This window comes from Chiroxiphia lanceolata, chromosome 2, assembly GCF_009829145.1.
Source record: "Chiroxiphia lanceolata isolate bChiLan1 chromosome 2, bChiLan1.pri, whole genome shotgun sequence".
Taxonomy (NCBI): Eukaryota; Metazoa; Chordata; class Aves; order Passeriformes; family Pipridae; genus Chiroxiphia; species Chiroxiphia lanceolata.
The window spans coordinates 81,263,372-81,288,622 of NC_045638.1; the positions used below are offsets into that span (position 1 = coordinate 81,263,372).

Genomic DNA, 25,251 nt, shown 5'->3' on the forward strand with positions numbered 1-25,251 from the left:
ACACCATCCAGCTGAGGGATAAACTCAAAGAGGATTCTTGAGCAGATATGGGCAGTTAAAAATTTCAGCAGCACAGCTGCTTTCGACTGTGGGTACACAACCCAATACAAGAGAAGGTCCCAGCGGGGCATCCCGTAAGCAAACCTAACACAGGTGAGATGACTCCCAAGGGGTATCCTTGAGAGAGATCGTCTCCTTGCTCTTGGGAGCGACCACCGCGCTCCGGGGATGGAACCCCGGGACCTGCCACCTTCCCTTGGCTCTCACGAGGACAAAAAGGGAGATCCTGGCCCATTCTGTGCCTAGTGGCACAGCGAACCGCGAATCCCCCCGCGGTGCCGGCACTTCCCCGCACGGCGGGGCGGTGTCTCGGCCCCTCGGCCGCCCCGCCCCGCCCGCCCCCCCACGGCACGCCGGGCCAGCATGGCCGCCTGCCGGCCCGCGGGGCGCCGGCCGCTGCGCTGACACACAGCGCCCGCTGCGGGGCCGCCCCGCTCCGCCCGGCATGGAGGAGAGCTCCAGCTGCGAGAGCCTCGGCGCCGGGCGGGCGGCGGCGGCGCGGCCGCCCAGCGGCGACTCCCTGTCCAGGTAATGCCGCCGCAGAGCCGTCGCCGCCCGCCCGCGGGGCGCCGGGGCCGCGCCGCCGCTGCCGCAGCGCCGCGGGTGCTCGGCCCTCGGGGACCACCACCGGGCCTGGGGGGACAGGGAGGGGCCGGCGGGGGAAAGCAAACCGAGGGGATGGGGCTGGTGCCATTTTCTCCCTCCGTGGGCCGGAGACTCCGGCGTTTCCCCGGGGTCGGTTCTCTCCCGGCGGGGTGCCTCGGGAGTGTCCCTGCGCTGGAGGTGGCGGTGGGGTGGCGGTGCAGGAAGGCAGGCTTGGGCACTGCTCGACTGCGGCACAGCCGGTTTCTCTTCCAGGCCTTTAGTCAGAGCAGGAGTTGCCACCCGCACCAGGTTCTTGGTAAATCCCTGCATAGCCAAGGCGGTGCTCCCGCCCTGGGTACCAGAGGTGAAGGGATTTGGGAGATCGGCAGCATAGGTGGGCGCTGCTGGAAGGGCAAGTACGGTACCCGGTTGGTAGCTGCCATCCCGCACTCTACCTTGCCCATGCCAGGCCTTGTCCTCTGCTTCTACAGGAACAAATTTCCTGTGGTTTGTTGAGCGTTTGTGGGTTTGCCCTTATGGCTTTTTCTGAGAGCTTGATTTTGTGGTCTCAGTGGCTTTTAATGCCACGTGTGTAATTTTCAAAGTCTTTAAGCCACAGAAGCCAAAAGGAAACTTTCGTGTTCCTCCCATCCTCTGCAGGCTATCGGTGAAATTTGAATTTTGTGACTTGAAAGCGCATCTCACTTGGGCCATGTGATGGAGGAGGGTGCAGTAGGGAGGACACTGACAGATTGGCATGGATTGTGGCATGAGAGGCCCTGGATGTTGTGGTAGAGCAGGGATGCCGGGATGGCTGCTAAAGGTTGTTCTGTCCCATTCTGGCTGTTCTTGCCATGCCCAAGTTGTAGGATTACATGATAACTCAGGCTGAAGGGTCTCAGCATCTTTCAGTCCAGTTTCCTGCTCATAGCAGGGACAGCTCTAAGACCAGATCAGGCTGGTTTTGGCTTTTACCCAGCCCGGTCTTGAAAACCTACGAAGATGAAGTACACAGAACCTCTCTGGGCAGCTCCTGCATACCTTCCACATAGGCACTGGGGCTGCTCCAGGCTCCCACAACCTCTTCTCACAGGCAGGTTGCTCTAGCCCCGCTATTACACTGTTGCTTCTCTGAACTCCTTCCAGCTCATCAGTGTCTTTCCTGTGCTGGGGGGCTAAGACCTGGATGCAGTGTTCCAGAAACACTGTAGTGAGATCCTTCCTCAGATCTCCTGGCTCTGCCTCTGTTCCTACAGTGCTGGTGGCCACTTTGCTGCCAGCATCTCTGTACTTCCATGCTCGGCTTTTACCCAGCTGCTCCTCAGGCAGGGAGTGCTCAGCTTGCACTTGGATTCCTTCGTCCTTGAGTCCTTCATGACTCCCCATCCTTATTTCGCCCTTCATCAAGTTCTTCTGTTCCCTGCTCTCTGTATTGGTTTCTTTCTGCAGTTTACCAGTGCCCTACCAGATGCCTACAGGCCTCTTTCTCCCTTACCTAACTGACCCAGTATATTATTGTTTTTTCCTCTGCATCAGCTCAGGCAACTTGGAGCCATGTGGAGGTCAGTCACTGTAAGAGGCCTGTGGACACTAGAGAGAGCTTAACTCAGAAGAGCCAGTGGCTACAAGGAAGCTCCTGTTCAGCCTCTCAGCAGCATGCCCTGCACAGATGGAACTGTTGGGAAATTGAGATGATAAATCTGTTTCTGTTGAGCATGCACGAGGCTGTGTCCTCCAAGCTCTGAAAAGGCCCCAAACTGTAACAGATTTCCTTGGGATATAAAAAAGCTTACTCAAAAGCTTTCAGAATTTCAAGTCTCTGCTCGAACATCTAGAACCCATAGAAGAGAGCTGGTCAATTTTTTTTATGTATTCTAAACAAATTCTATTTTTTTCTAGCCAGGTTGAAATAGATGAATGTTTTTCATCTGTAATTATTAATAAAAAAACCTCATCTCAAGTTGGCGTATGCTGTGAAACTTTTTAGTTGAAAGATTAGGGCAAATTTTGTTGAAGATTAGGGCAAAATTATAAAAAAGTGAAATAAGGTTATTATAATGAGAGATGCCTGGTGACCTTCAGAATGTTTATTATCAGATTCCTGTGCAAATCTAGTGATACTTATGCACAAATAAATAATTTTATTTGAATTGGACAGTAGATCGATTTTCATCTTTTTTTTCATTAAAGCTGTACTGCAGTCTGATTTTATGCATCAGAACAATTCCTCTGAAGGTAATGGGACTATTTGTATGCACTGAAATATAGTTATTTTCAGGCTGTGTTTGTGATCTAATAGCTTGACCAACTTCAAATTGTAACCTATGACTGGGACGTATTTTCACCAAGTGATTTTGTTTAAAAAGAAGAAGTTAGCCTTGAGGATGATGTGAGGAACACAGTGAATCATGAGGATGCTGTCATCAGTTTTTATAATCCATTTTATTTAAAAGGAACAAAACCCAAGAAATGAGTAGAAGATCACTCATCCCAGAATCACAGTTACCCAACCATGTGAAACCTTACTGAGTTGTAGTTACTGAATTGTTTTATGCAAGATTTAGAAGACTTGGAAGGGTGCTAGTATGAAATACATACAGCAGTGCATTCCTTAGATTCTCTCAGCTCCAGCTTGGAAGTTAAGTGTTATATTTCTAGAGATACTTAAGATCTGACTCCTTGAGAAGACATGCTTGATAGAGTTTACTTATACTTAAGGTTACTGACATTTGAATAAGTGCCTTAAAGAACATATATAGGTTTATTTGTCTTTTAATAATGCACATAAGATACGGCAGTAATGGCATTCGACCGTGAAAGTTGCTTTGATATTTTAATAGACCCTAGTAATGTGCAATACCTGTGGGCCTTGAGGAAGATATGGGAATAACTAAACAAGTGTTATCTACTTTCTCTCCCAACTGGAAAATGTTTGAAAAACTTACGGTATAGCACAGGGTAAAAAATCCGCAGCTCTGTGTGAAAATACAAGTTAGTTTCAGATGAGCAGATCACAGCTAATTAACTCAGCTGCCCTCATAGTTGTGCTGAAACAGCCATTCTGCTTTTCAAGTCTCAGCTGTCTCACCCAGTGCTAGGTTTGGGTGGCACAGCACTGGGTTCTGCAGCTCTCTGTGGTTTCCAAAGGTCAGTATTTAGGATGGACTTTCCTCTTACATCCTGTTCTCATGGAAGACACATGACCACAAGCCGACTACTTAAAAAGAGCTGTGGTGGTATTCAACTAGCAGCTGGAAAGAAGTGTTTGTGTGTATCTGCAGTTGTCAGTCCAGGAACAACCCATGAGACAGAAGAAGGAGTGAGGTAAAACACTGACTCTAATGTTCAGTGAGCTACAGTACAGTTATGTCCAGAAGAGTAAGCTTTACTCAATGTTATGGGCTGCTTTTATATCTCTAAAATGGCCTGAGGATCTTGGGTGAGTGAGTGAGTTAGTAATAAATGCATTTCAGCTGTGCTAGTTATTCAGACTTCTTCCGAGACCACTCTTAAGATGAATTTGTGGGTGGATTTTTTGTATTGTTCTTTTTTTCAAATTTGAAGTTGCATATGGACCCTTTGACCTTTGGAATTCAAAGGAACAGCCAACAGAATTCTATCATAATCTTTTGTGAAAGGAAAGTCAGATAGAGCCATGTATGACTTTAGCAGAACATATGACTGTAGGAAAAAAGTGATGTCAAACTTCAGATATTTACTTTTCATTAAAAGTGATTAGGCATTTTGTCCATGTAGTCTGTGTGCTTATGTGCTGTAGTTTCTGATTTAACATAGTTCTCTTTATATTCCTCAGAAATGTTATCTGAAAAAGCATATCACAGTCCAGTAAGATACCTGAGATGCTTTCTGTTAGATCTGCTGAAGGTAAATTTATATTGCCTGTGGAAAAGTGTGGAGGTGATTGTACTGTAAAGAAACTGTTATAGGAGATGTCAGTGATATTTCAACCTTGGTATAAAATGAGAAAAAGAGGTAAGGCAGTGGGCAGATGTTTACCATCAGCGTGACTGTAGCAAGGTTTGATGTTACCACTGTCTTGGTTGCTTGTTACCACTTCTGTGCTGGTGGTTATCATCCACAAAGATCTGCAGACATCATGGATCCTATGCATTGCACTTTTACTGAAGCATATGAGAACAATCATGCTCCTTGTCTTTATGTTTTCAAGAATAACTCTGAAAACATAAACTCTGTGTAAATCAGTGCAGTAAGGTCTGTTGAAGCAATAACTCCATGAGGTATAAACTCCCCCTTGTCTCAAATAAGGCCCTGTCAATACCTGGTCTGATTTAGGGCTATGTTGAAGGAATTCTTTCCCCACGGGTCACAGTGATGCTGGAAGGAGTTGAGTCTGTGAGCTGTTGGCTAAGGAGGGCTTTTGCTGTAGCACCACATTGCTACCAGATGTATGAGCATTGCTGATTGAGTTGTTTTGTGATGAGTCATTGAAGTTAGAGTTTGAAAGGGAAGATTTTTGCCAGTTCTGGTGTTCGGTGAAATGCGAGTAGCTGTCGTTTTCCTCGTGGGCTTTGAGAACATTGCTTACATTTGATTTCTTGTATGTGTGAAGCAGGATTTCTCAAGAGTTGTTATCATTGAAGACAAGTACGTTGCTGGCTGAGCGTTGATAATAAACTGGTTTTTGTATCTAAGAAACTTAACACTATGCCTAGAACTAATTAGCGACTTCAAATGGGCTCATTGTCATTGATTTTAATATGTAAGTGTTAATTTATAACAGTTGCAACTGAAGCCCATTCTGAGATAGGTTTTGGGGCTTTTTTGTGTACTGTATGTTGTGAAGCTAACTAGTAGTTTTGCCTGCATATAGATTTACAGAGCAAGAAGAATCTTTTTAGAGTCTCAGGATTTGGGGCAGAAAATAATGAAAATAACATTCAGTAAGAAAGAGTTTAGGGCTTTTAATTTACACAGTGTGCTTATGAAGAGAAACCGTTACTTCTGAAGAATTGGGGAACTGTTTTAAGTAGCAGTCTTTGCCATGCAAGTTTCTGTTCCTTCATTCAGCAGAAACTATTCCTACTTGTCTCAGGGTACAAGACCTTCAGTCTTAAACATTTTCCTCTGTTAGACACGTGCAGGTCTCTTTGTCCCAGCCCTGACTGTTCCATAAAACATTTTTTATTTATGACAAAAATGTTTGGTTTTAAGTATATTTTTCATTTGAGAATATAAAATAAAACTGACACTCACCTGTTCAGTGTTGTAATTAATGTTACACTGCTGTTTAAAGGCTGCATGGGAATTTGCTGTGCCATGATTTTAGCTCCTGTACAGATGGTGATGATTTCTGTGCTGAACAGACAGGGACCAACTATTTAAATGTGCCTGAGCCAGGACTACTCTATTTTTAATAATGCCTGGTGAATAATTTTACTAAGCTCTTGGATGTGCAGTCGAGTGCTGAGACTCCTTGCTGAGAGACTGGACGAAGAGCGAGAAAGTCTAAGGATGAGATGAAAAACTGCGGTGGAGACATGAGGCAAGATCTGGCAGCTGGTGAGGAGTAAAGTTAGGCTCAGAACACGACTCTCTTGGGTCCCAGCAAGCACTGCCTTTTCTGAAGAGAGATGCTAATGCTATGTTGACTAACAGTCTATTTGCTAGACAGTTCTGAGTTGTACACACAGTTCCTTAACTACAGGCTATTTACAAGAGAGACACAGTCACAGAACCTGAATTTTAAAATTGAGGATGACCTGACAATGTCAGATTACACAGCTCCTATCTGGTGCAAGATTGTACTTCTGCTGTGACTTCAGTTATAGGTTAACACCTGTCTCAAACATATTTTGTCACCTATTTCAGATGTTTTATCGTCTCCCTTCCTTTGCTAATTCTTTTATACCTCACGTACAAAGGCAGTAACTGCATTTGGAAAGGTCATAATACCTCTTGAATGGCTCAGCAAATCAATAGTCCACATCTTCTTTTTCATTAATCTTTTCCTGATGACCTGCTTTACTGTTACTGGTTTTTCAATGTTGAGGGTATCAGCCAGTGTAAAAAGAGACCTGATCCATACACCAGAGGGCTTATGCTGACACAGGAGTTGGACTCCGTGATCCTTGTGGGTCCCTTCCAACTCAGAATTTTCTATTTTACCAGAAGGCTTAGTCAAGGAAAACAAAAAACAAGCATTCGTTAGAAATGTATCAGAAACAGAGGTCACTTTGATATATAGGTGTTACATGCAAGTGTATTTGTAATACAGCACATGAAAAAGTCTTTTTATTTGTCCATGGGAAGCCCATTCCACCATGAGGAAGAGGATGACAGGAAGGGAATGAAGTGCTTAGTTTGTAGAGGTGTCTGGGATAACCCAGGGAAGGGAGAGAACAGGAGAGACACTGTCACAGTAGTTACCCCATCTTCATTTTTAACTGAAAAAACATCTGGCTCTTTTATTGCCCTGGTAACTGGAAGCTAATTGAGGAAAAAAAAATCTGTGAAAGACAACAACAAAAAAAATCAGTGGAACTTTTCAAGTATTTGCTTTTCCCTTTCCTACCATCTGTAGTTACTTTTGCCAGAGAATGTTCTCACTCAGTAATTTTCCAGTGATTTCAAGGTAGCTCTTTTCTTTGTTTCTCTCTTGATTCTCTATTCCATGGATTCTTTTCCATGGCTTTCTAAATCCTGATATATTTGATGAGGAGAAAAGTGTTAGCAGTTTTTGAGTACATAATCCCTTCAAGGTGATGTTCTAGTAATTTAGTTAGCTCTGTACAAATGCTTCCACTTTACAGATCTGTCCTTTGTAGTCTTCTGGCCATTGCTTCAGAATCGTTAATGATTCAAATTTGGTCTGGGTCAGGTGTGGGTGTGTGATCATATTTCTGCAAACTATTTAGAAAAACACGAGCTTATGGATTTTTTTTCCTTTGTTCTGGGAAGACTGGCAACACCTGTTTAGAATAAAACAACGTGTTTATCTGGATTTATTACTGTGATGTAGGGACTACATGCCCATACAAAGTGTTACACTCAAAACCTTGTTTAAGGGCAAAAAGGCAGCATGTCTTTATATAGCAAAGAATTTATTCTTAGTGTAACTGAATTTTTGCAAGTTTAACCATTATTAGTCCAGGTGCAATTATTACAGGAAAAGAAAGAATTATGATGCTGTTAAAATGTCATACATTCAGTTCTTGGTTTCTACCTCTCTTCTTGGTGTGATGTTCATCCCTCTCTTACTCCTCTCAGCTCCAAGATTGCTGATTTTATTCTGGCAGTGGTGGGTGTTACAGCAAGTTGTCAACATCTGGAGTCCTTTGCTAGAAGAAGTATGAGGTTCATCTTGATGATTTTTTTCTTCTTTACTATAGGATTCACCTGGGATCATTTTAGTATGTTTGGTAAAACAACTACACCTGTCTCCTTCTTCATTGCTCTGCAGTTCCACATTACATCTAATTTTTTTTTCCATATATAGTTGCTGTTATGGTATTAGATACTATTTCTTTGTTCTGTTTGTTACCCCTTAACCTAGTTTTGTCTAGCTCCAGGTCTACATTTCTTTGGCTGACTGTTGGTGAGTTGTTTATAGCCATTGTCTCCAGTGCCAAGCTTTAGCCCAATTTCTCCTCTTGTGCCTGTACTCCTCCATGCCACATCCCGTGTCTCTACTTCTCCAGACCTCTGCTGTGATACCAGGCTGTTGTATTTCTCTATACAACGTTACTACATTACTGGTGAGTGTTTTAATCTGTGTAGAATAGCTGCTTGCAACCATTGTCTGTGCAAAACTATGGTTGTACCTCACACAAACAAAAATAAAACAAAGTAGATACACGCACCTGGCCAGTTACAGAAATTGCAGTCACACCTAAACCAGTTAAAACAAAGCTGCAGGCAGGCCAAGAAAAGTTCAGGCAAAGCAAGAGTGGCCTGAGGCCTTTAAAATTCACTGCAAAGTTTGTGGCCTATGAAGAGCAATGGCAATACTGAATGACAGGGCTAAAAGTTAACTATTTTTTTCTGTACAAAGAGTAACTGATAGAGTGAGTATACATCTGATCATTGCTTGGTGTTTTGTGATCAAAGTGTTTGGTAGGTTTTTTACCTCAGTACAAAATGCACTGAGCTGAACCACAACCTCATTCCTACATTTTACCTTTAGTGAAAATAAAGCATTTGTGTTATTTTATTGCTGCGTTAATAAATCCTATTGTGATTTCAGTTGATACCACTGATGAATGGTCTTCTCGAAGAGTAAGGTTGCACAGATCAGTAGTAGGATTACCCTCATCAATGGGTTCAGCTAAATCTGCCCATGAAAGAGCTGAAGGCTGTCAACAACTTGGTTACAGTTCAAAGACTGAAGGGCCTGTCTGGCTGCTGTGGAGAGCAGATGCTGAAGGCAGGGACAGGTCACAGAGAACAGATCACTAGATGGGAGCCACTGTGCAGGAGGGCCTCCAAGCTCTGTCCACAAGCATGGCATGTGAGAGAATAGAATCACAGGATCACAGAATATTCTGAGTTGGAAGAGACCCACATGGATCATTGAGTCCAACTCTTAAGTGAATAGCCCATACAGGGATTGAACCAACAAGCTTGACATTATTAACACCTTGCTGTAACCAACTGAACTAATCTCAGAGTGTGAGGCCTGTAGTACCAGAGATGAACTGCTGAAGGATGACTGTCAAAATCAATCATCACAGTAGAGATTGGTTAAACCAGTAGATGGGATACCTTTAGTAAATCAAAACTGGTCAGCAATCTCATTTGTAAATAGAACCTCTCTGAAAAGAAATGAAAATTATGAGATATTCTGCTCATTTACCCAAGTTGACTTTGGAGTAGACTGTTCTTGAAAATTCAGGCTGTCTGAAGAATAGATATCCCACTCCCACACTGAAAATGAACCCCATACCTTGTAAGAGAGTACTTCTCAAGTCTTTTTCCTCAAAGGTGAAGCAACATGCTAACAGAGTGGTCATTAAACACTGGAGTGTGAGAAGAGGATGTGTTGGGACTGTTTGTGGATGTGCTCAGGACTTGTCCCAGCAGAGTAGGTCTTGAGCCTTCACTTATTATCACCTGCTGGGTATAGCTTATGCTGATCAGCACCACGGAGAGACATAGTTTGTCTTTTTTTTGCTAAAACATACTGTGATTCTAGATTCCACTTTCTGCAGTCATCCTGCAGAGATTTTTCTCACCTCATTGGACTGATACAGAGTTCTTGGTAGTCTCTGGGTGGTTTTGTAGACACTAGGTGAAGATTGAGTCATCTCAGTTTCTCCACAGTGACTCTAAATATAGCCTACAGTGAATAATTCAGGTGTGACCACCTACCACAGAACTCCCTCCCTATCACTGTGGTAAGGGCAAAAGTGCATTGAATTTGGGTTGTTCTCCACTCCAAAAAAGGAAGGACTATTTTCTTAATTCACAGCTTTCCTCTTTTTTACGTTGGTTAAATCTGTTCACAACAGAGAAGAGGAGCAGAGATTTGTAGTTTGGTTTCCTAAGCCCCATTTCTTCATGTATATGTGTGTATGTGTGTGTGTATGTGTCTAGTTTGGTCTGCTAATAGTTTTTGGTAACGTGGGCAATTTTAACCATGGTGACAGAGGAGGGGAAATAGTAACTTAGAACAAGGTTTTGCATTTAAAACAAAGACGGAATGGGAAGGGAGGCACAGCAGTTCTTCCTTTACAGAATAAGTTGTTTCTTTTCCAACACGGAATACCTAGTCAAGTTAGAGAAATATATTTATTCTGCTAATTTTTGTATTTGCTTATTTTCCTGTGCTGCAAAAGATGTCTGCAAAGGCTGTGTTCCGTTGAAAGCACAAAGCAAATACAAACTAACTCTGCTGCAAGACCACTCGTCTTCAGAAAACCAAATGTCAATTCCCTGCAGAGGTCTGAGGACTTCTTGAATTTTTTTTCTTATATTCTTTTGTACCTGAGTATCATCCATACCAGCTGGGAGCTTGCTAGAAACCTAACTTCCCTTTTGTTTCTCTTGTGAATATAGATAATTTTGTAGTTATCTTCCATGTGCTGATCAGACAATATTGTTTGAGACCTCTGATAGCTCCTGATCTTCTTGTTTTTTACCTTCTGGATTGTCGACTCATGAAAGGCATGATACTGTGGGCTGCTTGCTGTTTTAATTACATGCTGCATATTGGTTTGTCTTTGGGCGTTGGTCTTCTATTCTTGGAATCTTGCAGATATTTTGAACAATCAGCCTATTGTTAGCAAGTGCATGCACTGTAGCCTTTTGTGAATTCGAGTTAAAAAATAATAAAAGAATGACTAATGGAGCACGAATGGTGCTTGTGACACTGTAGTCCATTGTGTAACTACTGAGAGCAGAATTTGCGTTCCTAGAAAAGCTTGTTCACGGTCAAAAATAGGACATTCTCTTTATGGCTCATGGGAAAACATGTACTGTATATTCAGCTCTGGATGCTGTTTGGAAGGATCAACTTTTAAAAATGTCATTTTCCTCCCTTGGAACAGTGAAGTCAGACTGAGACCCGCTTTGCTTGGCAACAGATGTGAATCTTTTTCATTCAGGCAAGTGGCATGGGGGGGGGCTATTTTAGATCTGTCACATACATGCACCTGATTGTTTGTTGAAATGGCTTCTTTTTAAGATGATATTGAACTCTGACATTGCTGGCCCTTTTGAATACTAAGGGTACATTGTTATATAATATAACTGTCTGCCTCCTCTGAATACCAGAGGCAGCCTGGCAGTTGGTGCTTTTCTTTCCTTCAAAAGCATATTTGTTTTATGGCTTTTAGTTTTTCCCCTGTGATGTTGCAGGTCAAGCAGAGGTTAAAGTGGGATCTTCAAATGTTTTGAGAAATCATGAGTTCCACGTACCTGAAATAGCAACTGTCTCTCTGCATGTGCATAAAAAGAGGGTGCTGGGTGTTCAGAGGGGTAATGCTGCATCTCATGTATGCTATAGGTAGTTTCCTGTGGCACTTGCTGTCTAGGTAGAATTAGTCTATTTTGATTTTGCAATTTGCTGTGAAGAATTAAGGGGGATCACTGCTCGCTGGAGATAATACTCCTTTGTCTGTCTGTGAAATCTCTTCGGGAGAGATGTGTGCCTGTTATTATGGGCACACATGGTACTGATCACTGTGGGAGTCCTGTCCTGGCAGAGATGGTACCGAAATGTTAAAACTTAATTTACAGCAGCAGAGCCTGTTCTGGCTCCTTGGCAGAGCGGAAGCCAGCACAGAGTGCCCAGCTCCTGCTTCAAGGCCCTGGTTCCATTAGATGCTGGCTGAGCTTTGAAGTGCTTGCCTGAAGAGGCATATGTGAGGGACTTCTGAGGACCCTTCGGTGTCTCTGTGTATATACAGATAAGGACTATGGGGACCACTTAGCCTTAGCAGAGATCCACAGAGAGCTGCTGTAAATGGGAGAGTCTGATATGGGCAACAGCTGGATGTCCCAGGCCAGTTCAGCCAGGACTAGCTGGGACAGAGTCATATTCATGGGGAACAAGTACCAGTTTGTCTCCTTCTGCTCTGATGTGACCCAAGAGGTTTTTCAGTATTACTTTTTTCTTCTCTGAAAGAAACAGGTGTGTTGAAAGTGTTGAGGAGGGAGTGTGGTCAGCTTGAGTTTGGGAAGTGAGCGGGCAGCGCTCAATATCTTTGCAGCACTATACTTCTAAGAGAAGTGCCAAAGTGCTGCAAGTGCTTCTATTCATGGCTGTGCTGTAAATTCGAGCCAATTGGACCGTGCTCTCTTAGCATTTGAAGCTTCCAAATTAAATTGTATTTGCCATTAGTCATCGTTAATTTGCAGTTTTCACCTTGATTAAGTTTTAGGAATGCATAATGAGAAACTTCTTAAAAAAACAGGAAGAGAGGAAATGGAAATTACCCTCTACAGTGTTTTTTTCATTTATGACCTCCGTGTCTGAAACTGTGTCGCTCAGTGGTGCATTTTGTCACTTGTTTCCATGTCAGTTCAGTGACTATTGAAACAAAATACTCTGTTTGATACAGAAGAAATGGTGTGAGCAGCTCATGCTAATTAGCATCTGAGTAATAGGCACACCTTTGCAAGCAATGAAGCAGCTACTTTTACTGACAGGGAAAGAATATTCATAAAGAAAGTGCTGGAAAGGTGACTTTATCATCACTGACTGTGTTTTGGTTGAGTTTTATAGGAGTGAGCCGGGTTAGTATTTTAAGACACTGGTACAAAAATAGGTGTCCTTAAGCCTTGTACATATACTGTAAATAAAAATGGTATATTTTTCAGAAGTGTGTTTCCCTTCTGTTCCATCAATTTTTCATAGAATTATGGTTGTTAAATTCATATGCACATTCCTGCTCATTGATTTAGGAGGGGAACTTTAGGAATCAGAACCTGATCTTTTTTTTTTTTTTTCCCTTCTTGTGGTCTGTTTGGTTTTGTTTTATTTTGTTTGAGATTTTTGTTTGGTTGGTTGTTTTAGACAGTATCCTGTTTTGAAGCAGGACAAAAGTCTCTTTCTTACTTTTCAAAGTCTAAACAAGTGTCAGAGAACCACAGAATGGTTTTGGTTGGAAGGGACCTTACAGATCACCCAGTTTCAGTCCTCCTGCCATGGGCAGGGACACATTCCACTAGACCAGGTTGCCCAGGGCACAATCCAGTGTGGCCTCGAACACTTCTAGAAGGCATCCAGCTTCTCTGAGGCACCTGTGCTGGTGTCACCCCCTTCATCATACCCAGTCCCTTTCTGCATAGGATTACTTGTCTTTGTGAAGGTGTATATAATTTATTTCTTGCTGATCAGAAGTGTTGTAGAAGGGTATATGTATTTTTTAGTTTTTGCTGAACTTAGAGGCACACTTCTAAGAGCTTGCTCAGAAATAATTCTCAGCAATTACAGGCTGAAATGGTTTAGCCAGCTAACACCTCATTAATTTATGACTTTTGTCTAAGATTTTGCCAGAAGTCATTGTGATTCTCTTCTTGAGTAACACGACTTAGAGAAGACGTTATATAGCATGATCATCCTTAGGCCTGATATTCATAGAATATCTTCATAGATATCTACTTCATAGAGATTACTAGGAGGTTTTTTTTTCCTCTGGAGGGTGGAAACAGCAAAGTGAAGTGTCCTGGGTTTGAAGTACAAAGAATGTTGTATTAAATTCCCCTACAACAAGGGTAAGGATACAGGTAGAGAGCTCAGTCCTGCATAAATAGTGCATTTGTCTGCATCGGGTTAAAGTCAGGGCTTTACAGTTTGATTCTGGCACTTTCTTTGCATCTTTGTGGTTATCTTTTACCTGTCCTGGGTTCACTGTCCTCAGTGAGGTCAAATCGCCCTCTTCAGAAGCTTGTGCTTTCTACTTCCCGGGGAAACTGTTGCTTCCCTACACTAGAAAAGAAATAATTTCATAGTCAACTCTTACTGTAACAGTTGTCAAAAAAATGGCAACTAGAAGTTTTTATGTCGTTTTCCTAGGCTTTCTTATATGTCACATTTTTTTTTTTCATTGCGGGGATCTGAGGGTAGAGATTGCCTTGTATCATTATGGCAAATGCCATTTAATGATGCTCTTTGAAGTGGCTTAAGACCTTATCACTGGTTTCACCCAAAATATTTTCCCTGCACATTCATAGTTTAACAGATAGAGTTTGCCTGTCTCAGACATTTCTGTTTGCAGCTTCTTTACACCTTTGTTGACAGCTTCAGCTCAGCACACTGGCATACCTTCAGTTCTGCTACGGATACTGTAATACCTTTCAATTGCCTAAACAGGAATCACTGGAGGGCATCTGTCTGAGTCTAAATTATGTTTAAAAACCATCTGGCATGTTCTGGGATAGTCCTAATAATAACAATGAACACTTTATCAGGAGTTGAGTCACTGTGCTTGATTTCCAGTATAATTCTCTTATTAGTTGCATATATATATTCCATATAGCCAAGGGGTTAATGCTGCGTGCAGATACTGTATAAGACCGTTGTGCCGACAGCTCACATTTGGACTCATTTATCATTCAAAATCTGGCTATAAAGAAACACATTTAAATAATAAAAATAATTACCAAGATGAAAGACATAGATCAGTGTTAATTGCATCCTAGACCTGTTTCCTGCTTCTGCATGGGAGAGGAATGAGGAAAGGAGTAAATGGGAATGGCAGTCACAGGAGTAAGGTGCTTTCTCTGAAGGTGCTTTTGACCTGTTGAAGGGGTCTCTTTTCTTACTTAACACAGACATCCATCAGCAAGGACAAGGCAGAGCTGCCTGGGCCTGAAGCGTAGAAAGAAAAATGCTCCAGAAGGTCCTTGGTCTTTCCTGGTTCCTCACAGGAACTTGCTTATTTTCCTGTAGGAAGAGCTCAGAGTATTTTGTGAACCTGATTATATGTTGTTTCCTAGAACCTTAATGAGATTCAGAGATAATACTGTACTTTTGCATGTTTAGGTAGTATTGAACTAGACCTTCAGCTAGCAGTGACTGGCATATTGGTAGTGATTTTGAACCCTTGCTGAAATCTGTCCAAACCTACCTGTGTTCTCAGATGTTTGTCAGGTGCACCCCAGCCCAGCAGTTACATGTGACCATTGTGCCTTGGCTGTCCCTCAGGTTTAGTGTGTGTTGCCTTACTGGTGACACACAGCTGTTAGGGGTTTGTTGCTGTGAGCACGGAGCATCCTCAGTGGGGTCCTCAGCATGTTAGACTGGTGCCAGATGTACCCTGTCGTGTTGCCAAAAGTATCGTAAGAGACAGCTTTAACTTTACATTGGCAAAGGCTGGGATAATGTGCAGAAGCCGTGACAGAAGCACAAGTAAATGTTTTGCCTGAGATGATGCAGAAGGGCTGGTGGCAAAACGTGGAGGGAGCTCTAGTCTCCTCTGAGTTTGTGTATTGGCCCCAGGATGTTCTCCTGCTCTCCCCCACCCAAAGACATATGAATTTGCATGGTTTGAGGATCTTTGCTTTTGCATTGGCAGCAGAGAAGAGCTCAAGATTGACTAAACCACTGAAACTAATAAACTTCTCGTGTACATGGAGGGGCATTAGATTAATTAGTTTGCTGAGCAGCAGAGCTGGAGCTGTGCCAACTGTCTGACAGTGACAAGAGGAGGGAGCCTGAAACCAGTGGTCTTTTGGTTGACTACTCCTTCTTTCCATCTCAACTCCCTATAAATGACAGATGAGAAGAGCAGAGGTTGTGAGCCAAACATATGCAACCTATGCATATACTGTGCCGAGCTGCATAATCCAGGGGTATTGTTCACTGTGTGTACAGGCAGCACTTCCCAAAAGCTCCCACAGCTGACACTGAAGGGAGGCTTCACTGGTGGTTTCTGTGGAAGCAGAGGGACATTGGTGCAGGGAGCTTTTGAAAATCCAGTTCTAAAATGCAAATTCTTTCCTTCTTTAACACTCAAACACAAAACACTTTCACAGCTCAGACACACTGTGGATTTTGGTTCTCCCTCCCCTTTTTTTTTCTTTTTGTTTCCCTTGCATAAAGCGATTTGCCCCTTAGTTTGCCATAAAGAAATTAATTAACAATTTCATAAAAATCTTTGGTCTTCAATGGTTGGATAATTGCTGCTTGTGTATTAAGTAGACACTGGGAATGTACCTGGGCAGACAAGTTGTGTCAGCACAAAAACTGGTGAAATTTTGATCCTTTTGTTAGCACTCTCCCTGGGAGCTGTTCAGAGCAGGGTAGACAGACAGCTCTTGGGAGCTGTTTGGGTGTAGCTTGTCCTACCTTGGGGGCAGAGAGACTAGCATGCTCCACTAAACCTTTCCAACCTTTCTAGCTCCCTTTTCTATCAATAAAGGATGCGAATTTTTTGATGCAAAAAATACTTGGTTGAGTAAGCTGTCTGGCATGGTGCACAGGGCCGTGTCAGCTGCTGGTATGCCCTGGTTTAGATACTTAACACCTGTGCTAAAGGATTTGTAAACTCAGCAGAGTTTCTTACATTTACAATGCATTTAAATACACAAAAATACAGGTCCCTTTCTGGGACCTGAAAGGGGAGGGACCTAGAATGCATGGCTTCTGGAGGCTTACTCTCAGACTCTGGCTCCCCCGGCTGGAGCCAGTGTGGGAGAAGGCACGGTGGGGACCCAGGGACAGGAGTCAAAGTTGTCACTCAGCAATAAAGGCTTCTACAGTATCTGCTTGCTCTTCATGGGTAACTAAGTACCTCTAAGTACCTTATAAGTACCATCTCCTTATAGGTTGCTGTACAGTAAACAGGTGCTGCTCTGTAGAATGATTAAATTGTGTGATTCTTTTTTTTTTACATGCTTATAAAAATTAAATTAATTAAGCAGTTACAAACGTGAGGGTGAACACTTGGAAGATGAAGACTGGCCATGCAGAAGCCAGGCTGAAAGGAGTTGCAAGGGAACACATCAGGGGTCTGAGCTCATTTAAGTAATGTAAAATGTGGTTTAGAGCTAAGCCTAATTTAGCATGCCTGCAGGCTGCTGTGCACAAAGTGCTCTCAGCCTTCCTCATCATCTCCAGATCCGGATTCCTTCCCTCCATGTGTGCTGCATCTGATGATTTATGTAGCCATGTAATGAATCCAGTCATCCCTGTTACCCACCAGAAAACTCTCTCCATGTTTATTAATAGTTTACTGCCCCATCAGATCAGCAGATTGAACCGTGCATCCCATGATGCCTGTCCAGCAGAATGGAGATGGCAGCAGTGTGCAGTCTGGGTTGAGAGGAGGAAGAAGAGAGGGGAACATTCACCAGCAGCGTACACTTTATATCAGCTTTATTGTAATGCAAAACTGAGCACAAATTCAGTGCATATATGAGGCCTTTTCATTCATAAGAATGGAAGGTTTCATAGATTTTTAGTGTGAGATTATTTTCTGCCTGGAACAGAAGCTGTGGGGCTGCAGTGGCGTGAGCAGTGTTGTTTGCACGAGTGCCACTGGCCACCCAAAATTATGTGAGTTTACCCGGTAACACTGCAGGAGTTTAGCACATTGAAAAGCTAGGTGAATAGCTGTTGAACCTTGTACAACAAATGTATTCAGTGGAATTGTGCTATTTGATTGGCAAACCAGTGTCCTTTATTTTAAATAATTTTTTACTCTTCCTAGAGGTTCCATTTTGAAGTTTCTACTTCATAGGATGAAAGGGTTGCCAATACTCTTTAATCCTTGGAGAGAGAAGACTGACTCCCAGCAAGAACACAGTTTTACTGTAGTCCTTCATGTTTTTAACACTGTGCAATACTTTGCCAAACTCCAGAGAATAGAAATAAAAGTGGAACATTCTGGCCTTTTGGTGGCTGTTAATCAGCAGCAAAACAATTTTCAGACAATTAACAAATCTACAGGCCCTTTGGAAATTCAGATTATAGCTATTTCTAGGTTGTCACATCTAATTAATACAAGTAGTAACGGCAATACTCCTATTGGTATTCTGCTTTTGCCATGGCTAGGCTTGCAAGTCTGAGAGCTGATCCTTAAGAGTGTCTTTAAAGCCAGGTAAAACCTTTTTGGGTTTGGTAAGGATGTGGGAATTAATTGGCACAGGTAGCATTTATTGCTGTACAGTGGCTTCAGGGAGTGACGTTGTACTACAGGGGATCTTCCTTTACAGTCATCTGGGGTCTTAAAAGCCTTAGTATCAAATCCTAATTTTAAGCAATTAAGGTTCTAGGAGAGGTTGCAGCATAAAAATGCTATAAAATATAGACTTACTTTAATTGCATAGAGTTATATTAGGAAAACTGTATAAAAAAAGAAAATTGCTGCTTTGCTTTGTTATTTAGCAAATCACACTTTGTATCACCAGAGAAGTATGCTGGGAGAGTCTTTAATTCTCCTAAGGTTATATGTATACTTGAAGGAGAAAAGTTGTGTGTGATGAAGAGTTTTTATTTTGAATTTCTTCCACTGCTGTAAAGCTGTGGTTGGAGCTGTGCTGGCGTGCGTTCAGGAGTCTGTCTGTTTTCATCCCCTTGCAGCACACTAATATCTCCCATCTGAAAGCCTGAAATGGAGGCCCTTAGTTTCTGTGATTTGGGATTTGATCAAGTGTTAAGGAAACTTTTCTGTCTGACCATCCAGGAGCCACTCTGGCACTTGCGCTACCTGAGCTGAGCCCGAAGCCCCTCTGCAGTGGGTGGGTCCAGGGAACCGATAGGTGCCCCGCTTGACTCCCTACACACCCACACTCACACAGCCAGACAAGGCTTCTGGGTTTCCCACAGCAGAGCCTCAGTCATCTCAATCCTTAAAATAGTATAATCATGATGCAATAATAAAATAGCAGCTCGACCTGAGTGCCTTTGAGGATGGACCCAAACAAAGGAAACCCTGGGCTTTTATACCCTAACAGTCTAAGTGCACAAAAGTCTAGAGTCCTGGGCTCCTACCTTGTCTCTGAGTGTCTGGTCACCTGGCTGGGCCACAGGTCCCTGTACCCTTCGTTGGGCACAGTCGGCAGTTCACAGCCTCTTGCCTGGGGCTCCCTCCACCCAGAGCTCAACCTGAAGCTGGCACTGCAGCTGCACACCCAGCTACCTACTCTGAATGTATTCCTCAGCACTAACCTGTGGTTAACATTGGCTCAGTCTGAGCTGAGATTTGGTAATGAATTGTCTACTCTTTGGTAACCCCTGGTAACAGCGAGTAAAACACATTCTCTTAAAGCACCGCTGAGGGCTGAAAATCTGAGATTGGAAAGGGTGGAAACAGCAAAAAATGCTTGATATGACTGTGAGTGGCTGAACTTGTGAGCTTTTGAGCCTTCTTCAGCAAGGTTTTGATACACTGTGGTGTTTCTCTTTATAGCGCTTCCACTTCGCACTCGGACCATTCCACTCACACCAAATCTGTTTCTGCTATATCATCCGACTCGATCTCCACCTCAGCAGACAACTTCTCTCCAGATTTAAGGGTATGTATGTTTTGTCTTAAAAAAGGAAAAAAAAAATGTCGTAACCTCCTTCAGGGGATGTCTTGCTTCTGTGGGTTGGATATGGTAAAATAATGTCACCTTTCAGTAATGCCAAGATTTATGTAGCCAAATCATGAAAGGACCTGAAGTCAAACAGGTGACATTGAAGTTTAATCTCTACCATATTATCTCCTTTATAAAGTTATTTAATCTTCAAAGAGCTGACTCTGCAACCCTCACTTGGAGATGAATTTTCAAAGGAACTCCCATTTTCTTTTAGGTACTTTAAGTAAGTGAAATTCTCAACCTGTCAGTTGTATAGTTTTTTTTCCTCTTGTGTGTAATATAAGAGATGTCCTCTCTTGAGAACTCCTGCTTGTTTGTAAACACTGAGTCCTTGGATCTTTTCAGAGAAAGATTGCTATCTCCAAGTTGATAAAAATAGTTTTCTGTCACAATGAATTGCTCTGACATTAAAAAGGTCCAAACAGGGCTCTTTTAAGTCTGTTATTAGAGTAGTTAATTATAAATTCAAAGTTCTAGTTCTGTGTCACAGGAGTTTGGAAAGCTATCTGTATGTTCCTTTTATGAAACCAGGGGGTTTGATGATATACTTTGCTTTGAAAAAACATCCCTGAGTATAAAACTGTTGATACTGGCACATTCTAGTGACAATCCGAGCATTTCTTGACTGTGGTTGAGAATCTTTGTAAAATTTAAACGCAGTAAAATTGCATAAAAATATCTGAATACAAAGCTAATTCCTTTGACAACCATGATGATTTTTTTCCTGTGTGTGTTGTCTCAGTCATCCATAATTAATAACAGAAAGTTCATAAATTACAAGAATATGAATGTTTCTTTCTAAAGGCCAATTTAGCCAATTTTAAACAGTAGTTTATGTGCAGTCTGTGATAGTTTACGCCTTTTACCTATGGATACAAAAAGTAATCTTTCAAACCCTGAGATTAGCTCAGCTGGTTACAGCATTGCGCTTAAAATGTCAAGGTTGTGGGTTTGGTCCCTGTATGGGCCATTTACTTAAGAGTTGGACTTGTGGGTCCCTTCCAACTCAGACTACTCTGTGATCTGTGAGCACGCCTGGGTATGGAAGTTTGTTATATGTCTAAAATTTTTCCCGCTGTGAAGTTGGGGTGTTAGTTACTCCAACATACAGAAAACATAATTTTTAGACTGAGGCTAAGTGATTCATTGATACGAATAAGATTAAAATACTGCTACAGCTCTTAATTGTATAATGTATTATATATATTATATAATATTACAAAAAAATTAAACTAATTTTAATTTCTTAATTTTTAACTGAAATTTGCAAATTTCTAGTTTCGATGCACAACTGATCTGCCTTTTCACAGTTTTTGTGACACTTGAGGACTACCTTTAGAAGCAGAGAACTAAGCAATATTTCCTTTTTAAAATCAAGGTTGTCTTTCCTTCCTGGTAGTTAAGATGGCTCAACATGTTTTCCTTCTAACTATGATTGCCGCTTGTGACTCTTTTCCCCCCTTTTGTCACTTTATCTGTGTGTACCGTAATCTGGCTGGGCAGGGATTCCAGCTCTCCTGAGCGTGTCTGATTCCCCATCCAACAGGGCCTCTGTACCCATTAGAAATCAAAAACAATGTCCGCAGAGGAATGTTCACTTAGCTGCATGATAGATTCTTCAAGGAGAAGATGCCTGTGTGTTGGTTACTGGAGGCCATTAGAAACCCATAATTCCATACTGTGCCACAGTTCCCGTGATTTGCAGAGTGATTTCTTCACAGCCTGCCCTCCTTTTTTTTATTTCTAAGCAAACTGAAGTTCTGCAAATGCTGCTCCTCTTTCGTTTAGAATAGTGTTTCAGAAGAGATGGTAAAGCAGAGAATTACTTATTTAGAATAAAGGCACTGCAGGCCAAGTGTGAGCACCTGCTTCTGCTGGCAAAATGCTTGTTGTTCTTCACCTGCATCAATTCTGTGTGCCCTGAATTCGACACAAGCTTCACCTGAAAACTTATTCTTGCAGAGGTGATGTGAGTGGCTGTGATGCAGTTGTGTGTAGGTGTAAAGCTGGTTCTTACCTTTACACTCGAGTGGCTGTTTGTCAGTGATAGACCTAGAGAAGATGAATTCCCATGCTCCTGCTTGTATTAGGGTATAGGGAGAAAGGGGCAGTTTCCACTACTACATGTTGACCTTACCTCTCGTAGAGGAATTTATGCCTTCACCATTGCACTCTTCATTCCTGAGAGTGTCTCATGCTGGAGAACAAGCCTGGGAGGTGAGATCAATTCTCTACCTGTGGACAGCCTCTTGTGTTGGTATTGCCAGTGCAACTGCAGACTCACAGTCTGTCTTCAAATCAGTCACTGTCGGTGCTAATGTGTTACTGTTTGCCCCCTGGGCTTCCTCTTGGAGCCTATTGCCACCTCTGATATGGAACAGTTCATATGAGTGGTGGTCAGCTGACTGATTTCTTTCAGGTCTTGAGTCGAGGACGATGGATGTCCTTTCCCTGGGCTTATCATTCTTTGTCTGACTTTCTGCGAATTAACATCTCTGTCGTGTGACAGTTCTGCAAGTTTTTAAAGTCAGTTCTGTGAGAGATTTTTCAAGGTCCTGGTTGTTCTTACTATTTTCTATGTTCTTTATGAGATGTGGCCTTACCTTTGATTTTACAGATGAGGTCATACCAATAACTGATACAGTAGCTTGAGCTTGTTCTCTATTACAGCTCTCTCCTTACATGCCTGAATGTCTTGTGTAGATTTGATTGTCACAAGACAGCACGAACTCCCAACTCTTGACAGGTACTGAGATTTGAGCTAAGCACCTCATTACTGTGGGACAAGAAAAAGTCCCACATTGTTCCTGGAAGAATGTAAGAGGATAAGCCCTGAAGAGGGAACTAATGCATTTTGTGGTAACTCTGTGGTATGGCAGGCAAGTGCCTGGGCTACATGTTGTTCTCACAGGAAGGTGTTGCATCAGTTAGCTTTAAGAGGCTGAAAATAAGCTTTTCAAGATTTTGACGTGGATCTGCCAGTTATGCTCTCGATGTATATTAAATTTTTTCCCACTAGAATGAATTGCTACATGGATCCATCATCACTCCTACCTCTATTTGGTCTCTGCCTCTGCGTGTGCATTGGCTCAAATTTAGGAATTAAATTTCCGTGACAATGGAAAAACACTTTGTCGTGGCTACAATTAGCCCTCTCTTTTTCTGTGGGGAATTTTTAGAAGAATAGTAGGCGTCCATTGGGAGGAGAGAACCAGGGGAAGGACCCATCTAATTTCTTGCAGTCTCTGCCTGCAGTTTTCTTTTGGAGTGCAATTAACACTCTGTGTGTGTGCATGCATGTGTGTAATGAGGTAAATGAGGCAACCACGGGGGATTCCTGCTGAATACGTGAGCAGTATTTTTCCTAAACTTTTCTCCAAAGTATTTAATAATAACCTTTATGAAGGTTTTTGTGGTTTGTTTGTTTGTTTGTTTGTTTGTTTTTTTAATGTATATTGAGCATTTCAGTATCTGGAACTAAGATTAAATTGCCTTTCCACTAGAAAATTTATAGAATTTTCACTTCATAAACTAACTCTAGGTAACTTTTGGCTCCTTCAGTTAGTTTCATAGGAAAAAAAAGAATGGAAAAAAAATCCCCAACCCCCAGCAGAAAAACAACAAAGCATTATTAGGTTCTCCCTCCACCCCTTTCCTGATCTCAAATCTGAAGCTCTTTAGGATTGATTTAGGGAATATACTTTTTGAGGGAATTTTTAGCAAATACACTGCCATATGTTTTAACATAAGTTATAGATCAGGCAAGAACAGAACTGAAGTAGTCGGAATTGAAGTTGGAAATTCATAGATACTTTGTGATTTGGGCTGAGATGTTAAAAACACCTTAAAGCCAATATTGCTAAAAGGATTGAGGTGTATAAATAGCTATTACAGATCTGGGAACTTGATGGTTAATAAAATACAGTGAGTTTCTTGCTCCTAAGTCCTATAAGGTAGTATTTTGTCCTGTGCATATGGGGATACGTGTCCATGCATTTTATAGTACTTAAGTCTTCTTGCTGGTGTTCTAACTTCTGTCCATAGGGATTTTCATTTTGAATTAGTTGTTGCTTTATAGGATAATGCCTGAAGTTTACTACGTTCAAGTCTTTGGCGTAGCCCTCATGAAAGGGTTGGATCCTCCTCATTTGCAGTTGAGAAGCAGTGGATGTGGCCAGCAGAGCCTGCTGCCACTTCCCTTATGAACAGTACCTTTACCTGATAATTTGTTAAGGCCCATTGTGTTTGCTTTTGGATTGTATACAGCAAAAGCTTAAACCGGAGGACAGAAACTCGTATGGGGTTTTTTAATATTGCTTTTTGCATCTAGTCCATTCTCTGGACAGGGGAAATCAGTACAGCAGACCTGTATGTCACCTGCTTAGTTTGTAACCTTCAGAAAAAGTGATTCAAATATTTGTTCTTAGCTGTGCTGTTTGGGACCACTAAAACATTCTCTCCCCTTTGAGGGCAACATTAAGATCCACAATTCCTTATGTTCCTCTGAAGTTCAGAAAAAATGCCTTACAAGCACATGACCCATCCTTCATGACTGTTTGCTCCCTCTATAGTAATTTTCTTCTTTAACATATGAACAATTGGTGGATTTGCAGTGGGTTTATATAAGACATGCAGGAGTATTATTGTAGCATTCCCAAGACTTGAAGGTTAGAAATGGGAAGAAACAGACTGGCTGGTGTAACCTTAATTTGTTATCTGTTGTGTGTATGGTCACACAACATGCCCATATGGTTTATTTTGTAAGATACATAATTGATGCGTGACAAAAGGTATATGAAGGAGTATTTTCCTTCCAAGATAGTAAATGGATACCATTGTCATCTCCTTAGGTTTTGTGGATGAAATCTCTTTAGGCAAGTATTCATTCAAGCTAACCAACCACAATTCCTTTGTACTGAATGGAAGGAAGTAGGTCATTTATGATCTGATTTGTTTCAACTTTAAGGAATTGCCCATGCTAGGTGAGAATGTCATGGAGCTGAGCTAGAGAAGTCCTTGGTGCAGATGTTGGGGACATTATTAGAGGGACAGCAAGTGATTTCTCAGCTTTAGCTGTGCTCCAGTAAAGATGCAGTTTTGTCTGTTTTGAAAACCTACTGTGTTTCTCTTCTGTTTATGGAGAGAATTCAGGGTAATGTCTCTCAGATTCTCTGACTTCTAAAATTGCGGTAAATCCTGTCCCTCAGGTGATGTTGGGCAGGATTAACTGAAATGCCAGTCACTGACCTTGACACCTTTGTGTTACTTTGTTCTAGTTTTAGTGCAAAGTAGCTTAGACTAGTTTTGTGTAGAACATGTATATTGTTAGTAAAAAATCATATTGAAGAAAGATGTGATCCCCCCCCTCCATCCTTTGCTGTAAATCACTAAAAGTAGCCTCAGAGAGCTTTTCCATTACTATCTCCCTGCCAACGCAGGAAGTGTGTCAGGCTTTGGTTATGTGTAACACATGTTCAACAAGAGCTGGGTTTAGAGAGTGACATAATGTTTTAAACTCTAAGTACTCGTTTAAGCAATGTTTTTTAGTTTTGCTTTTAAGGGACTTTTCAGTTAGTGAATGATGCTAGCTTGGAAGCA

The 25,251-nt window shown here is 42.0% G+C and overlaps 1 protein-coding gene across 3 annotated transcripts in view; it reads left to right on the top strand.

Annotated features, from left to right (window-relative positions):
• The first annotated feature begins 472 nt into the window (after positions 1-472).
• The window catches only part of MTMR2 (myotubularin related protein 2), a 61,011-nt gene continuing 36,232 nt past the window's right edge, over positions 473-25,251 (top strand). Inside the window, exons 1-2 of one of the 3 annotated variants that reach the window (XM_032681193.1) lie at positions 473-588; positions 19,482-19,587. In XM_032681193.1, coding sequence (XP_032537084.1) covers positions 506-588; positions 19,482-19,587 — 189 coding nt within the window. In that variant the 5' untranslated portion in view covers positions 473-505. Of the gene's footprint in view, positions 589-3,769; positions 4,085-11,060; positions 11,229-19,481; positions 19,588-25,251 lie in introns of those variants that run through there. The other 2 variants (XM_032681192.1, XM_032681191.1) reach the window with 2 other exon arrangements.